The sequence below is a fragment of the Natator depressus genome, chromosome 6 (assembly GCF_965152275.1).
Source record: "Natator depressus isolate rNatDep1 chromosome 6, rNatDep2.hap1, whole genome shotgun sequence".
NCBI lineage: Eukaryota > Metazoa > Chordata > Testudines > Cheloniidae > Natator > Natator depressus.
The window spans coordinates 85,331,926-85,350,879 of record NC_134239.1 but is presented as its reverse complement, the minus strand read 5'-3'; the positions used below and the strand labels follow the sequence as shown (position 1 = coordinate 85,350,879).

General features: G+C 43.8%; 1 protein-coding gene across 3 annotated transcripts in view; it reads right to left on the bottom strand.

The window, feature by feature from the left end:
* PRORP (protein only RNase P catalytic subunit) overlaps nt 1-18,954 on the bottom strand; it is a 97,309-nt gene that overhangs the window by 61,514 nt on the left and 16,841 nt on the right. For all 3 annotated transcript variants that reach the window (XM_074955861.1, XM_074955862.1, XM_074955863.1), the window contains exon 5: nt 14,787-14,894. In XM_074955861.1, coding sequence (XP_074811962.1) covers nt 14,787-14,894 — 108 coding nt within the window. The remainder of the gene's footprint in view (nt 1-14,786; nt 14,895-18,954) is intronic.

The following is an 18,954-nucleotide window of genomic DNA, read 5'->3' as shown; positions in this document are numbered from 1 at the left end:
CAAGTGACGCACATCAGGGTAAACTCACAATACTGCAGTGAAACTTCCAGCTGGCCTCCCCCCTGCAAGGAACACTTACATAAGAAAGTGTATAGCATTAGCATACAGGAACGCATTTCTAAAATGTATGCAACTAGTTTCTGTTCTGCTAATCAACGAATGCAAACTGCGAGTCTCTCTTGACCCTTAATCTTTACTAGGTGAAAGGTAGAGGCACTGTTAGGAGGTACCACAGTGTCAATTGCAAGTGCCAAAATTCTACTGTGCTCTCTAAGGATTTACGTTATTAGGCAGATCTGGAGACAAGGATTATTGAAATAAAGCCGTGACGCAGCATGAATCATCTCTTCACAGGGTTCTCCTAATCAAACTGGGAAGGTATCCATGTTTGTATTAGTACACGAAACAACCAAGAGTTGCCCTAACAGCAGCTTATAAACACTGAGACATCAAGGCAAGTCTGCTTTATGCAAAGCATTAAAACTGAAGTGGTTGGCAATGCATACAAAATTGCAAAAGATACAGCACAAACTTTAAAAAAAAAAAAAAAAAAAAAAAAAAAAGAGTGGCCAGAGGGTTTGTTTTTAATTTGAAACCAGAAATTAGCTATGTCATATAATCCAAAAGCCAGAAGCATTCTCTGATGTCCTTCTATAACAGGGGTGGGCAAACTTTTTGGCCTGAGGGCCACATCAGGTTTTGGAAATTGTATGGAGGGCCAGTTAGGGGAGGCTGTGCCTCCCCAAACAGCCAGGCATGGCATAGCCTGGCCCCTGCCCCCATCCCCTGCTTCTCACCCCCTGACGGCCCCCCCAGGACTCCTGCCCCATCCAACCCCCCCTGTTCCCTGATGGCCCCCCGGGACCTCTGCCCCATCCATCCCCCCCGCTCCCTGTCCCCTGACTGCCCCCTGCCGCCTCATCCAACCCCATCTCTCATTCCTGACTGCCCCCCCAGGACCCTTGCCCCATCCAACCACCCCTTCTCCCTGTCCCCTGACTGCCCCCAGACCCCCCGCCCCTGACTGCCCGCTGCCGTCCCATCCGACCCCTCCTCTCATTCCTGCCTGCCCTCCTGGGACCCCTGCCCCATCCAACCACCCCTTTTACCTGCCCCTGACTGCCCCCATTCAACTCCCCTGTTCCCCACCCTCTGACCGCCCGACCCCACCCACACCCCCGCCCCCTGACCACCACCCCGAACTCCCCTGCTCTCTATTCAACACCCCCTGCTCCCTGACCACGCTGCCTGGAGCACTGGTGGCACGGCTGCACCAGAACAGGCAGCCGCGCTGCCCAGCTGGAGCCAGCCACGCCACGAGGCAGCACAGAGCACCAGGTCAAGCAGGGCTCTGCAGCTGCGCTGCCCCAGGAGCTTGCAGCCCCGCCACCTAGAGCATTGTGCCGGCAGTGAGCTGAGCCTGCAGGGAGGGGGAACAGCAGGGGAGGGGCCAGGGACTAGCCTCCCCGGCCAGGAGCTCAGGGGCCGGGCAGGAGAGTCCCGCGGGGCCAGATGTGGCCCACGGGCCATAGTTTGCCCACCTCTGTTCTATAAGGAAATTATTCGAACATCTGTAAGTGTAGCATTTTACATCAAACAATAAGAGTCAGAGAATGTTCTATTTCTAGTCAAATAAAGTTTTTTATATAAAGAGATTATTCCATTGTTTACACAAAGAACAGCAATTTTTCATAAGGGTTATTTATTTAGTGTGTGCATAGTCATCTAGCCAAGCTATGGCATCTTCAGTGGCGTTGTAGGATCATATTAAAGAAGTTCTGTATTAAAATCACAAATGAGTTTGATTCCCCATAGTTTAAATTCCAGGGTATTACTAATTAAGAGGTCTCTTGGTTTTTGGTACTGTTTCTCTCCCTGTGTGTGTGAAACTTGCAAGCTGCTAATTGCGTTCTCAAATTCAGTACAGAGTCTGTTCTCAAAGCAATTCTTTGTAACAACTACTCACACAGAGAGACACTCAAAGCAATACTCTGTAACAACAGAAACAGCACCCAGAGACTCCCCGCCCTTTTGTTGTATTCATCTCGCTTTGTTAACAATTGTGATTAAAATAGAGATAGAGGATGTATGTGGATGTGTAGCCAGACAGCCAGCCCCCCCTCTCAGACCAGCATTGCTGGAAACACACGGGAGCCAAAACACCAGGGCACTCCAGCACAGCCTTTGAAGCTGTGAGAAGCACAGGTGTGCTGCGACAATGTGCCTCTGGGAACGTATACAACAATTGGGCTCACAGCAGGCAGAGGCGCTGTGACAGACATGGCTCTTAGCCCCTACTAAAACAGCATGATGCACACACACCAACATCCTAGGTGGGAAAATATTTACCCTGATAAAAGAAGTGTCCAGTAGTCGAAACTTATTGTTTCTCCCTTGCAAGTGTGAACTACTCTTGCGAGAGCTGGCGTCACCCCGACAGACCAGCCCCAATTTAGCATAGAAAGGAGAAAGAGAATGAAGGAGTACAGAGGTATAAGTAGGGGACCTACAGCACCATGATTTTTGAGTGCTTTTCACTATCTATCTGCTGGTCAGATAAGTGACAGCCTCCCAAGGCTTCTGCAGCTAAGAGGGTCCCTGAGCCTTGTCCCTTATTCGTCTTTCTGCGGAATTGAGTGACCGATCCTGGCTTGGCACCGCTGGAATCGAGAGATGCAAGGAGGGTAAGAAGCACCCACACCTGATCTCCTATCTTTAGTGTACACATATTTTGAAATAGAGCTCTATACTTTGTTTTCTTTCTTTGGGATTGTAGCTTCAGTTTTGTAACTTGTTTGTGTGTGTAACATCTCTACACTTAAATAAGTAGGCACTAGCAATTTTGTAACCACATGATTAGAATCTAGTTTAATAAATTTTGGTAACCATTTATGCATAAGCCTGACTTGTTTCTCTGGTTTACTGTAAAGCAGCCAACACAATTAAAGAACCTCAGCCGTTTTGGCTATAAAGCCTGGCCATTAGGTGAGAGTACTAAGAGCCTAGCGTTGAGTTGTGCCGCCTCCACGGGGCAAACTCTTGGGGCACCTGTCAGTCAATCCTGACTGCCCGCTGCGAAGGAGCTCTGAGCTCTAGCAGTTAAAGTCACGGGTGTGGAGAGGCTCTTAGTGCTGCCATTGGGGCACCTGTCAGTCAGTGTTGACTGCCCGCTGCGAAGGAGCTCTGAGCTCTAGCAGTTAAAGTCACGGGTGGTTAGGACCTTGGGGCATCCGTCAGCCTAGCCCGGGCTGCCCGCCGCGAAGGGACAGTGTGTCCTAGCGGTTAAAGTCACGGATGGTATAAACGGGCATAGCTGGCACCTCACCAAACATCCCTGGCCATCGGCTAACAGGATGGATGCTTGGTGTGGATAACAACTGAATGATCGGGGAGGAGCCAGCCTAAGAATCCAGTGTCCATCGGCTGAAGAAGGCATCAAGTGGAAATAACCAGAGGACCCCCGGAGGGCAGACTGGAATCCACCCAACAGCCTCAAGGATGGGAGAACCAAAGAACAAGATAACATCTGGCAGCACGGAGCCGTCAGGAATGTGCTATCTGCTGATTGATTCAGCAAGAGCACGATGAAGCAATTCCCATAGACTGGCATAGGAAGAAATTCCTATAAAAAATGGACTCTAGAAAGTGAGAACTTTGGGGTCTGATTCTGCAAACCAGCTTCCAGGAGCATCAGATGAGCGTCTGACAAGGCCCTGCTCCCTCCTCATGTCCAGGCCACCTGGCCAGTGGCTTAGCATGAGCAACTCTAAGGCTGGTAACTATGATAACAACCTTGCAGAACCTGTGTGTGTGTGTGTTTGTATGAATGAATCTGTGAATAAATATGAGATTGAATGAAATGTTATAACTATAACTAACTGCTTACTATGATTCTTTCGGTATTCACAATAAATGTGGTATTTTGCCTTTTTCCCTTTAATAAGATCCTGCTGGTTTTTATTTTATTGGTATAACAGCGTGATGCAGTTCTAGGCCACTGCTGAACCTCGTCATCAGGCATTCATCGACAATGTGCGTCATCATCTGTGTTGCACCACAGCTGCACAAAGGGCTGTCACGAAGGCCCCAGCGATACTGGTTAGCTGCACAGAGATCTTGCCCTGGTCCGGAACCTGCTCAACAGGGACCATTGGCGACAGGGCAGATCAAAACCAGACAGGCAAACTGTGGAGTCAGCGACGAGGGACTGGTTGGGGATTATAGCAGATATCCATTCCTCTCACCAGAGTGTTTCCGCCCTAACATCCTGGCGTGGCAGATGAGACCGTAGTGGGCGACGTGACGGCAAACGTGTAGCTGATGGTTTAAAAAGGGTTATTGACTTTGTTCATTTAGAGAAAGATTTTAACAGTGATCAAGTCATGTTGTTAAGGAGGTAGAGCCACTTGTAACACAGAGGCCTGGATTTTTGCATTTTGTGCCTCATGTGTACATGTTCACTTTATCCATAGCAGCATGAATGCTGGTTTCATGGTACTGTGCCAGGGAACTTCCCAAAACATGAGTATACAATTAAATCCTGTTCCTGGAATTTTCTTTGCAATAGCCACAATACACATTTGTTGAAGAATAACTGGTGAAAAGAGAAGGCTGCTAGTGCCTAATACATAGGAGAAACTGCTCCAAAACATTCCTATACAGCTGCCCACTCCACTGATCATTATACCTTCACCGTCAGCAGAAGGTATAAGCTGTCTGGGGGCTACTTAAAGTTATTCATGTAAATTTCCTAAATGTCAAAATATGTTAGGAATGACAATGCAATTAATTTAGTCATTTCCTCAACTTTTGCTGTTTTATCCATCCCGTTCTAGAGAGAAATTCCCCCTCATCAACACATTGCACTCATTTCCCAAGACATCTACCAAATGCTGGAAGGGAATTACATACATTAGGTAATCAGAAAAAGGGAGCCACCTTGTATCACTGCTTTGGCGTTTAATCACATGAATACTTAAGGGTAAACTGCGGTCTTCTTTGGCAATAGTACAGTATCCAGTAGTAAAATATTTAGTCGCTAAATATAAAGTCTTACAAAAATCTCAGACAGGAAAAACACATTCTATTAACATTTAAATAATGACTGAGGATGCATGAAGTTGATCATTTATAGTAACTTGAATCCTATTTTTTTTCTTGCATACAGCAATGTCTCACACTATTATTTACAGAGCACCTAAAGTGTGCCAGACAAAATAAAAGACATGGTCTGAAGAGCTGAAAATCTGAATACAGTAATATCAGACAGATTGGGGAGGGGAGGGTTATAAATTATTCCAGAGGGAATTCTATGCCAAAAAATTAAAAATTCTGTAAAGAAAAAATAAAAATGCTGAGCACAATATTTTAAAATTCAGCAAAATTCTGTATATTTTATTTGTCAATAAATAAACATGGAGGCTTCAGCATGGCAGTGGGGAGCATGGGCCACTGGCTGCACAAAGATGGGAGATCACCCTGCAGTGCTCCGCCTGGGACAGACTCCAAGGTGATGCTGCACATGACCCTGACATAGTGCAAGGGCTGGGCCTGCCCCAGAAATATCCTGGGGCCCTGGGGAAATGTACCCAAAAATGACATTTTATGTTTAGTGGATAGAAAAGAAATGGAAAGGCAGAGAAGTCAACTGGGTGCATTATGATTCACGTTGTGGTTTCTAGACTGAATTCCTTAATGACACACTCATTAAAATGTCTTGCTGCCAAATGCCATTTGCTTTTGACTTCAGAACTTTGTGCACTAATAATTACTCACCTTGGAAGTTATTTGCATAAAATACTGTTCTCATGCCACTGCCACAGACAGCAAACAAAATGAGAGATAGAGAAAGCACCTTGTGAATTAATTCATAGAGCAGACCACTTAAATGCACAGTTAAGAACCATGGGATATCTGGCCAGAAATCCTTCCCAGAACATGAGCTAGTACAATTCCATTGTGGATTCAACTATTTGGGTCCACCTGAGCTAGGTTAGCCCAGACTAACTCTACAATGAAAACACACCCCTAGCGTTTCCTGTTCTATATAGTGGACTCTGCCCCTGACTTTGCCATCAGGTATAAAAGTATCAATTTACAGATTAAGAGTAAGAACAAAACCAGAAATCAGGAAGAATATTTTTAAAGCTTCCTAAAAAGTCAGAGGCTGAGAATAGGGAAAAAACTAAAAGAGGAATATTTATTTTCCATTTTGCAGGGCTTTTCTTCTCTTTTTTTGTATGTGTGCGCGCACGCTCAGAATATTAGCTTCGACTTCTCCTGTCTGGTAGGGTGCTATGCTGCCAGTAAGCTACTGAAGCCCCATGAAAGCATCCCCTAATGCACTGCAGGAGTAATTAACTCAATATTTTACCTAGCAAACTTACTGACTCACACTCTTTTGAAAGCAGAAATTCTAGGTAGGTCTACACTTACAGCGCTGCAGCTGCGCCACTGTAGAGCTTCTATAAAGACACTACCTACAACAACTGGAAGCGGCAAAGAGTCCTGTGGCACCTTATAGACTAACAGATGTATTGGAACATAAGCTTTCATGGGTGAATACCCACTTCATCAGATGCATGTAGTGGAAATTTCCAGAGGCAGGTATAAATATGCAAGCAAGAATCAGGCTAGGGATAAGGAGGTTAGTTCAATGAGGGAGGAGGAGGCCCTCTTCTGAGGCCACTTTCCTCAGATCCCACTGAGGAAATACACTAAGAAACTTCACCATCTACTCAGGACACTCCCTACACTAACACAGGAACAAATCAGCATATCCTTAGAGCCCCGACCAGGGCTATTCTATCTACTACCCAAGATCCACAAACCCGGAAATCCTGGACGCCCCATCATCTCGGGCATTGGCACTCTCACTGAAGGACTGTCCGGATATGTGGATTCTCTACTCAGACGCTACACCACCAGCACTCCCAGCTATCTCCGTGACACCACTGATTTCCTGAGAAAACTACAATGCATTGGTGATTTTCCAGAAAACACCATCCTAGCTACCATGGATGTAGAGGCTCTCTACACAAACATCCCACACACAGATGGAATACAAGCTGTCAGGAACAGCATCCCTGATGATGCCACAGCACAACTGGTTGCTGAGCTCTGTGACTTTATCCTCACGCACAATTATTTCAAATTTGGTGACAATATATACCTCCAGACCAGTGGCACCACTATGCGCACCCGCATGGCTCCACAATATGCCAACATTTTTATGGCTGACCTGGAACACTTCCTCAGCTCTCGTCCACTCACACCCGTTCTCTACCTGCGCTACACTGATGACATCTTCATCATCTGGACCCATGGGAAGGAAACCCTGGAAGAATTCCACCACCATTTCAACAGCTTCCACCCCACCATCAACCTCAGCCTGGACCAATCTACACGGGAGGTCCACTTCCTAGACACCACGGTGCAAATAAGTGACAGTCACGTTACCACCACCCTATACCGAAAACCCACCGACTGCTATGCCTACCTTCATGACTCCAGCTTCTATCCCGGGCACACCACATGATACATTGCCTACAGCCAACCGCTGAGGTACAACCGCATTTGCTCCAACCCCTCAGACAGAGACCAACACTTACACCAAGCATTCTCAAAACTACGATACCCGCACAAGGAAATAAGGAAACAGATCAACAGAGCCAGACGTGTACCAAGAAGCCTCCTGCTGTGAGACAAGCACAAGAAAGAAACCAACAGAATTCCTCTGGCCATCACATACAGTCCTCAGCTAAAACCTCTCCAACATATCTTCAGTGATCTACAACCGATCCTGGACAACGATCCCTCACTTTCACACACCTTGGGAGGCAGGCCAGTCCTCACCCACAGACAACCCGCCAACCTGAACCATATTCTCACCAGCAACGACACACCACACCATAGTAACTCTAACTCAGGAACCAATCCATGCAACAAACCTCGATGCCAACTCTGCCCACATATCTACACCAGCGACACCATCACAGGACCTAACCAGATCAGCCACACCATCACCGGTTCATTCACCTGCCCGTCCACCAATGTAACATACGCCATCATGTGCCAGCAACGCCCCTCTGCTATGTACATCGGCCAGACTGGACAGTCCCTTTGTAAAAGGATAAATGGACACACATCAGATAATAGGAACGGCAATATACAAAAACCTGTAGGAGAAAACTTCAATCTCCCTGGACACCTAATAGCAGATTTAAAGGTAGCCATCCTGCAGCAAAAAAACTTCAGGACCAGACTTCAAAGAGAAACTGCTGAGCTTCAGTTCATTTGCAAATTTGACACCATCAGCTCAGGATTAAACAAAGACTGTGAATGGCTAGCCAACTACAGAAGCAGTTTCTCCTCCCTCGGTGTTCACACCTCAACTGCTAGAAGAGGGCCTCATCCTCCCTGATTGAACTAACCTCATTATCCCTAGCCTGATTCTTGCTTGCAGATTTATACCTGCATCTGGAAATTTCCACTACATGCATCTGACGAAGTGGGTATTCACCCACGAAAGCTTATGCTCCAATATGTCTGTTAGTCTATAAGGTATCACAGGATTCTTTGCCACTTTTACAGATCCAGACTAACACGGCTACCCCTCTGATACTTAACAACGGGAAGGCTTCTCCCGTTGGCATAGGTACTCCACCTCCCAGAGAGTCAGTAGCTATGTCAACAGGAGAAGCCTCCTGTAAAAATAGCGTTGTCTACACCGGGAGTTAGATCAATATAACTGCATTGCTCAGGGGTGTGGATTTTCAACACCCCAGAGTGATGCAGTTATACCAGCTTCCGTTGCTAATGTAGACCAAGCATGAGTAACAGCAGCAGCCTATGATTAACTACAGTGGTTCAGATGATTAACCTAGTACTCTGGCTAAATGATCCCTTCCCTCAACAAGACTGGGGTGAACCCAAGCAACTGTCCCCTTGAGTAGAAGGAAGTAACATTCACATTCTCCCAAAATATGGATACTTGGGATCCACTGTCCATCCAGAAAGTCTCATTCAATTACATCACGTAATGGGAGACAGCTAAAAAGTGACAAGTATTTAAAGTGCTTATATACCAATGCTAGAAGTCTAAATAATAGGATGGGCAAACTAGAGTGCCTTGTATTAAATGAGGATATTGATATAATAGGCATCACAGAAACTTGGTGGAATGAGGATAATTAATGGGACACAGTAATACCAGGATACAAAATACATCAGAAGGACAGAACAGGTCGTGCTGGTGGGGGAGTGGCACTATATGTGAAAGAAAGCATAGAATCAAATGAAGTAAAAATCTTAAATGAATCAAACTGTAGCGTAGAATCTCTATGAATAGTAATTCCATTGTTGAATAATAATATAGCAGTAGGAATATATTATTGACTACCTGACCAGGATGGTGACAGTGACTGTAAAATGCTCAGGGAGATTAGAGAGGCTATTAAAAATTTAAAAAAACCTCAATAATAATGGGGGATTTCAACTATCCCCATATTGACTGGGTACATATCACCTCAGGAAGGGATGCAGAGATAAAGTTTCTTGACACCTTAAATGACTGCTTCTTGGAGCAGCTAGTCCTGGAACCCACCAGAGGAGAGGCAATTCTTCATGTAGTGCTAAGTGGAGCACAGGATCAGGTCCAAGAGGTGAATATCGTTGGACCGTTTGGTAATAGTGACCATAATACAATTAAATTTAACATCCCTGCAGCAGGGAAAACATCACAGCGGTCCAACACTGTAACATTTAATTTCAGAAAGGGGAACTACACAAAAATGAGGAGGTTAGTTAAACAGAAATTAAAACGTACAGCACCAAAAGTAAAATCCTTGCAAGCTGCATGGAAACTTTTTAAAGACACCAAAACAGAGGCTCAACTTAAGTGTATACCCCAAATTAAAAAACAGTCAGAGAACCAAAAAAGAGCCACCATGGCTAAAAAACAAAGTAAAAGAAGCAGTGAGAGGCAAAAAAGCATCCTTTCAAAAGTGGAAGTTAAATCCTAGTGAGGAAAACAGAAAGGTGCATAAACTCTGGCAAATGAAGTGTAAAAATATAATTAGGAAGGCCAAAAAAGAATTTGAAGAACAGCTAGCCAAAGACTCAAAAAGTAATAGCAAAAAAACTTTTAAGTACATCAGAAGCAGGAAGCCTGCTAAACAACCAGTGGGGCCACTGGATGATCAAAATGTTAAACGAGCACTCAAGGACAATAAGGCCATTGCAGAGAAACTAAATGAATTCTTTGCATCAGTCTTCATGGTTGAGGATGTGAGGGAGATTCCCAAACCTGAGCCATTCTTTTTAGGTAACAAATCTGAGGAACTGTCCCAGATTGAGGTGTCATTAGAGGTTTTGGAACAAATTGATAAACTAAACAGTAATAAGTCACCAGGACCAGATGGTATTCACCCAAGAGTTCTGAAGGAACTCAAATGTGAAATTGCAGGACTATTAACTGTCATCTGTAACCTATCATTTAAATCAGCATCTGTACCAAAAGACATAGTGGATATAGTGTATTTAGATTTTCAGAAAGCCTTTGACAAAGTCCCTCACCAAAGGCTATTAAGCAAAGTAAGCAGTCATGGGATAATAGGGAAGGTTATCTCATGGATTGGTAACTGGTTAAAAGATAGGAAACAAAGGGTAGGAATAAATAGTCAGTTTTCAGAATAGAGAGAGGTAAATAGTGCTGCCCCCAGGGGTCTGTACTGGGTCCAGTCCTATTCAACATATTCAGAAATTATCCGGAAAAAGGGGTAAACAGTCAGGTGGCAAAATTTGCAGATGATACAAAACTACTCAAGATAGTTAACTCCCAGGCAGACTGCGAACAGCTACAAAAGGATCTCTCAAAACTGGGTGATGGGGCAACAAAACTACAGATGAAATTCAATGTCGACAAATGCAAAGTAATGCACATTGGAAAACATAATCGCAGCTATACATATAAAATGATAGGGTCTAAATTAACTGTTACCACTCAAGAAAGAGATCTTGGAGTAGTTGTGGATAGTTCGCTGAAAACATCCACTCAGTGTGTAGCGGGAGTCAAAAAAGCAAACGGAATGTTGGGAATCATTAAGAAAGGGATAGATAATAAAACAGAAAATATCATATTGCCTCTATATAAATCCATGGTATGCCCACATCTTGAATACTACATGCAGATGTGGTTGCCCCATCTCAAAAAAGATAGATTAGAATTGGAAAAGGTTCAGAAAAGGGCAACAAAAATGATTAAGGGTATGGAACAGCTTCCGTATGAAGAGAGATGAATAAAACTGGTACTTTTCAGCCTGGAAAAAAAGATGACTAAGGGGGTATATGATAGACTCAGGTCTATAAAATCAAGACTGTTGTGGAGAAAGTAAAGAAGAAAGTGTTATTTATTCCTTCTCATAACATAAGAACTAGGGGTCACCAAATGAAATTTAATAGGCAGTAGGTTTAAAACAAACAAAAGGAAGTATTTTTCCATACAACGCACAGTCAACCTGTGGAACTCCTTGCCAGAGGATGTTGTGAAGACCAAAACCACAACAGGGTTCAAAAAAGAACAAGTTAAATTCATGGAGGATAGGTCCATCAGTGGCTATTAGCCAGGATGGGCAGGTATAGTGTCCCTAGCCTCTGTTTGCCAGAAGATGGGAATTGGCAACAGGGGATGGATCACTTGATGAATACCTATTCTGTTCATTCCCTATGGGGCACCTGGCATTGGCCACTGTCGGAAGTCAGGATACTGGGCTAGATGGACCTTTGGTCTAACCCAGTATGACTGTTCTTATTGGAAAGGGAAGCCCTAGAACCACAGACAGGGAAGCATTCAAGTGGAAAGCTGGCCCCTCCATACTGCCTTGCTGGACCTCCCTGGCATCCTGACCCCTGAAGTCCCTCTCTGGCTATCCAGCATGTCATAAATATAAAGGGAAGGGTAAACCCCTTTGAAATTCCTCCTGGCCAGGGGAAAACTCCTCTCACCTGTAAAGGGTTAAGAAGCTAAAGGTAACCTCGCTGGCACCTGACCAAAATGACCAATGAGGAGACAAGATACTTTCAAAAGCTGGGAGGAGGGAGAGAAACAAAGGGTCTCAGTCTGTCTTTATGCTGGCTTTGCTGGGGACAGAATAGGAATGGAGTCTTAGAACTTTTAGTAAGTAATCTAGCTAGGTATGCGTTAGATTATGATTTCTTTAAATGGCTGAGAAAAGAATTGTGCTGAATAGAATAACTATTTCTGTCTGTGTATCTTTTTTGTAACTTAAGGTTTTGCCTAGAGGGATTCTCTATGTTTTGAATCTAATTACCCTGTAAGGTATCTACCATCCTGATTTTACAGAGGGGATTTCTTTACTTCTATTTACTCCTATTTCTATTAAAAGTCTTCTTGTAAGAAAACTGAATGCTTTTTTCATTGTTCTCAGATCCAAGGGTTTGGGTCTGTGGTCACCTATGCAAATTGGTGAGGCTTTTTATCCAACATTTCCCAGGAAAGGGGGGGGTGCAAGTGTTGGGAGGACTGTTCATTGTTCTTAAGATCCAAGGGTCTGGGTCTGTAGTCACCTAGGCAATTGGTGAGGCTTTTTACCAAACCTTGTCCAGGAAGTGGGGTGCAAGGTTTTGGGAAGTATTTGGGGGGAAAGACGTTTCCAAACAGCTCTTCCCCAGTAACCAGTATTTGTTTGGTGGTGGTAGCGGCCAATCCAAGGACAAAGGGTGGAATATTTTGTACCTTGGGGAAGTTTTGACCTAAGCTGGTAAAGATAAGCTTAGGAGGTTTTTCATGCAGGTCCCCACATCTGTACCCTAGCGTTCAGAGTGGGGAAGGAACCTTGACACAGCAGCAGCTGCAGAGGGAACCAAGAGGGAGTCAATGCTGCTTAAAGTATTAACAACTCCCAATCAAATGTCTGAGTCAAAGCTAGTGGGCTCAGCAGTAATGATATTGTAGAGTGACCAGTCCCCCTAATCCACTTCTTCCAGCTCCTAGAAAGCATTTAGAGCCCTGACTATGTGAAGTTCCACCAGAGGACATTCAGTGGCGTTCAGGAAGAATGCTAATGAACCAACACTGTCCCCTCTCTTCCCTCCCCATCCGTCTCATACCCAAGACAGATCCACTGGAACTGGATCCCTATGCTTGAGGAAGTGGAAGATACAGTCCTGAACTCTGTATTTAAAATAAAAAAAAAAAAAAAAAACGTGCAGCAGTAGCACATGGGACTTTTCCAGGATAATCAACACTTCCTTCACTGCGTGTTGCCAAGTAAACAACTTGTAAACTTCCTGTTTTACTTTCTTAACTGGGAAAGTACCCCCCATTCATGGGCTAGTAACTCCACCAACATCCTCATTGTCTTAAGCAGTCTTACAAAACCTCCCTGCCTCAACAGCTTTTATCTCTAAATATGAAACAATAGTAGTTATCTGCAGCACTCGCAACGATATTTGAAAAGCACTTCACAAAAATTGTGTTTATTACAAATAGCATGCAGCCTTACTTCCTTCAATATCTAGCTCATTTTATAACTCAGCTTTACTTTCAAAACCTTGAGAGCTTTAAATGTAACTTTAGAAGTAGTGCCAGTAGCTGAACTTTTTTTCAAAATTTTAAACAAATATTTGCCTGATAAAGAATCTAAACAGCTAAGAGCTCTCTATAATAGATATCACTAAAACAAGATTACAATCACACTGAAGGGAAAGAATGATCTGAGCTCTCACTGTAATACCAGAGCTCAAAAGCTGGTACAGCCCCCCTAGTGTGGATGTCTTTTATGTCGACAGAAGGCGTTTGTCAGTGTAGGAACACCTCCATTAGCATGGGCGGTGCATAATGGAGGCTGGGGGAGGCTACGCTGCCAGGTGGGAAAGGGAAAACAGGGGCGGGATTGGGGCCCCCGGAAAAATCTCCCTCCACCACAGCACAGAGCTTTTCTGGTCTCGGGGCCACAGCGGGGCGGGGTGGGGGTGGCAGAGGGGGAAGAGGAGCGAGCGGGGGGTGCAGCAGGGCCTCAAGGGGGGAGGGAGAGGTGGAGTGGAGGTGGAATGGGGACGGGGGCTGCAGTGGAAGGGACAAAACGAAAGAGGGGCTCTGGGCTAAGAGCTTCAGCCAGGGTCACGAGCTCCACTGTGGCCCCGACCGAGCCCTCAGCTCCCTCTCTCCCCATTGGGAGGGGGCTGAGAGCAGCAGGGGGCACCACCAGAGGAGGCAGGGCTGTGGGAAGCTTCACCCGCCACTCATGTCCATTAGCTATGCTGATAGAATTTGTTAGTCTCTAAGGTGCCACAAGGACTCTCATTTGTTTTGCTGATACAGACTATCAGGGCTACCACTCTGAAACTAGACATTTTGTCAGCATAGCTATGTTGGTCAGGGGTGTGTTTTATCACGCCCCTGAGTGACATAACTACACCAAAGTGTAGATCAGGCCTGAGATTGTGAGAATCTTCAGCAAGTGAAAGAAAGTTCTTGTATAGCATATAGATTTAAACTGCAACCAATTTCCTGTCTACACAGGGAAACTGACCAGCAAGGGTTCTCTTCTCTAGTACTATACATTACAATAATTATCTTCTCCTGTCTGATTTGCATTAACATATTCAGTATTCAAACTCAAAAGATTTCTCTAACACGTGCTACAAAAACATTGCTGATCACTTGCAAGAGAGGGTAAGTAATAAAACAAGGCATTGACTGCATTATGCTCAGCTTAAGTGTACTGAAAAGTGAAACTCCTTATGAATAATTAATCCGCACTTACAGTTTGAGACTGGTTCCTTTTGTTAGAAACATTGGCAACATTGAGTCCATCTATCACAATATCATACGGAGGATGATTTTCTACAAAGTTTTGAAATTCTTCAAGTTCCTAGAAAGAGGAGAAAAGAAAAAAAAATTAAACTAACAGGATTTTTTTTAAGCTTTTTTTAAAAAAAAAAAAAAAAAGACCAAAAAACCCTAAACCTCTCACTTCACTATCATCTGCTGCCTTTGACATCTTTAATAAAATATTTGCTGCAACACCTTCAAGGGATGGTAACATTGTACTAGATGCTTTCAATTACATTTTTCTTTGCTTACAATTGAACAAACTCCACAGCTTCTACCCCTCTGAAACTCACAGTATAAACTGAACATTTTTGACAAAAATAGGTAGGTCAGTCAAAATCTGACAGAAGCTTCAAAACTAGGTACAGCTTTTTTATTTCATTTAAAAAGAAAATAGGAGACTTGCGTTCCATTCCCAGCTATGCCATTGACTAGCTGTGTAACCATGAGCAAGATACATTGCGTCTCTGCGCTTCGGTTTCCCCATCAGCAAAATGGGAATAATGCTATTTAGCTTCTTTAGTAAACAGCTTTGAGATCTCTGAATGGAAAGCATTAAATAACAGATTCTTGTTGATATATTTGCTTACTACTCTGGTTGTAAGGCATACACAAAGCTTTTAAAGCAGGTAAAATAGAGAACTTTGCTATGTCAGAAATGTCACCCAATGGCTGATCAAAGAGCATCTCTCCAACTCTCCTAGCCAAAGGGAAATCATAGTTGAATCAGACCTGTCTAGAAGAGCTCTGTGTAAGCTCAGAAGGTTTTCTCTCACCAACAGAAGATTGTCCAATAAAAGATATTACCTCATCCACCTTGTCTCTCACTAGTATCCTGTGGGACCAACATGGCTACAACAACATTGCACACAGGGATTGGTAGCATTTAACAGAGGAGGAATTCTGTCGTGAATAACATAGATTACTAAAGCCTTCACACACCTCTCACCTCACAAATCCTAGAATTTGCATTCCTGCACAGGTTAGCAAGCCATAGGACATGGCAGTTACATAGATTAGGGGAGGCTTTGTACTAAATAGGGCTTTTTGAAACTATGGGAATGGCACAGCATTGTCTTTGTGCAGGGGTTCTCAAACTGGAGGTTGGGATCCCTCAGGGGGTTGCGAGGTTATTACATGGGGGGGTCGCGAGCTGTCAGCCTCCACCCCAAACTCCGCTTTGCCTCCAGCATTTATAATTATGTTAAATATATTAAAAAAGTGTTTTTAATGTATGGGGGGGGGGGTCGCCCTCAGAGGCTTGCTGTGTGAAAGGGGTCACCAGTGCAAAAGTCTGAGAACCCCTGTCTTTGTGGAATGCTTTGTAATTTTACCAGATTCATGCACTAGATCAGTGGTTCTCAAACTTTTGTATTGGTGACCCCTTTCACACAGCAAGCCTCTGAGGGCGACCCCCCTTATACATTAAAACACACATTTTTATATATTTAACACCATTATAAATGCAGGAGGCAAAGCGGGGTTTGAGGTGGAGGCTGACAGCTCACGACCCCCAATTTGAGAACCCCTGTACTAGATCATGCAGCATCTGCAAGTAACACTGTCTACCACCCTAGGTTGAATAAGATGCTGTCACTGTGAAATCTAATCAGTTTTTTAAAAGTAGCTTCAGATTACATGTGACCTGGAGTCCCCAGTGACGTTATTTGGGGTTTTACAATCACCCATTTTGGGTTTTGTGGGGTGGTTTTAAGTTTTTCTCTCTCCTGTTGTGCTTTGTGAAAAATCCACACAAATAACTGAGGAAACTGACTGATTAGACAGGAAAACAGACACAGAAATGACTACACTCAAAAAGGTGTCAAATAGAGAACGAAAACTACAAAAATAAAGAAAAAATATTTTTCCTCTCATTGCTTTCAGTTACAATAATCTCAGCTGTAACCTGTAACAACAGCAAGTAAAACAATTGCAGACAAAAATGTGGCTTGGAAGTTGACAATGTCACCTTCACCAACAAATGCAGCGTGCTAGATTCAGCTTTCTTTTCTGCTGATGTGAAAAAAGAGAAACTCAGTTGAAGTCAGTGAATTTACACATATTTTAGCAGAGTTTCTGAATTAGTATTTAATGGAAAGCTTTTTGTAATGTAATCACTAGAAAACCTTCAGCAGATAGAGGCTTCTACGTGTATTCAGTTCCTGGTATGTCACGCACTATTCTGAAATATATTTCAAGTTAGTCACTGATAAACCTGAGCAACATATTGAAAACATCAGCATCATCAGAGTACATTTTAAACCTTTGGAAGAGTAATTACCTGACAACAAACATGCAGGGAAATCCCTCGGATTGTGGAACATGAAAATATGTACTGCAGTTTACTACAGTTTAAGGTGTGTCTCCGAGATGAACCCAATCAACTCGCGTGTCATCAATCTCCTTTAATTACCTCCTGCATATCTCTAGCACAAAAGGAAAGTAGAACTAGCCACACAAGTATACTTTGTTTCTTAGGGCTTGGCTACACTTACATTTTATAGCGCTCTAATTTGCTGGCTCAGGGGTGTGAAAAATCACACACACACACACACACACACACACACCCCCACACACACAAAAGGTTCAGTGTCTGAACTAGGTTCCAATAGGTTTAAGGGTGGAATTAAGAAAGTACTAGCATTAACCTATAAAGTTCTAAATTGTTTCGTAACTGGATGATAATCAGGAGGATGTGATTTTTAAGGGTCCAACCTCTCACAACCTGCTAGAGCTAGAAGTGCTTTGTCAGATGTGACAGGGTCAGGCCAGATGGCTACAGGAGAGTGATTTTTTCCCCCCCGTCTAAGAGTAGTATGGTTTTTATTACATCACGTTCATACTGAAAAGATTAAGTTGTAAGATTGGGAGTGGTCATTGTGTTTAGATAAAAAGGCTTATTTACAAAGATATTTACTTTACAGTTTTACATAAGACATGATTCTTCATAACATACAAGGTATCAAATCACAGACCTAGGTCTAGAAGGCAGATATATTAGCTCCAGGTTAAGTAGGTCCCTTTTCCCTGGGTAAGGTAACAGGGAAGGTTCCAGAACAATCAGGAACTTTCTGGAAACAATTAAGGCAGACAGGCTGATTAGAACACCTGCAGCCAATCAAGAAGCTGCCAGAATCAATTAAGACAGGCAGGCTAATCAGGGCACCTGGGTTTAAAAAGGATCTCACTTCAGTTTGTGGCCTGTATGCGAGGAGCTGGGAGCAATAGGCGCAAGAAGCTGAGAGTGAGAAGGTGGACTACTGGAAGATTGAGAAGTACAAGCATTATCAGACACCAGGAGGAAGGTCCTGTGGTGTGAATAAAGAAGGTGTTGGAAGGAGGCCATGGGGAAGTCGCCCAGGGAGTTGTAGCTGTCACACAGCTGTTACAGGAGCCACTGTAGACAGCTGTAATCCACAGGGCCCTGGGCTGGAACCTGGAGTAGAGGGCGGGCCTGGGTTCCCTTCATTCCCCTAACTCCCTACTTGATACCAGAGGAGTTGAACTGGACTGTGGATTTCACCAGAGGGGAAGGTCTCTGGCCTGTTCCCCGATCCACTAGGTGGATCAGCAGAGACTGCGGGGATTGTTCTTCTTCCTTTCCCCATGCTGGCCAGTGATGAGGCTAACTGAGTGAACGGCAGATTTGAGCCACGAAAGTGGCCAAACTGAGGGCTGCCATGAACCTCTGAGGCAAGCAAATCTGCCAATAAGCGCAGAACCCACCAACGCAGAGGAGGAACTTTGTCACACAGAGCTTTCACAAACAAGCTTCCTAAAAAGTTTTTCAAGCTCTGGTTATTGACCAATAATTGGAAAGAAGATAGTATGAACCCCGATTTTGATCATAAAAAGAAAGAAAAAAAGAACACACTAAGCCATTACAGAGCACATTACACTCATTTAGCTAAAAAAATCCTGCAGGGCCATACAGAGCTATCACTATAGCTTCAAATTCAGTCAATAATTTCCTACCTTATGACAACTACTACTAATAATAGGGTTTCAAGTGTTAATTGTATAACAACTCAAATGACAGATAAGCATCACTGCTTACTCAAGAGTGTTAACATTTCTAATATGAACTACAAGGTGAACTG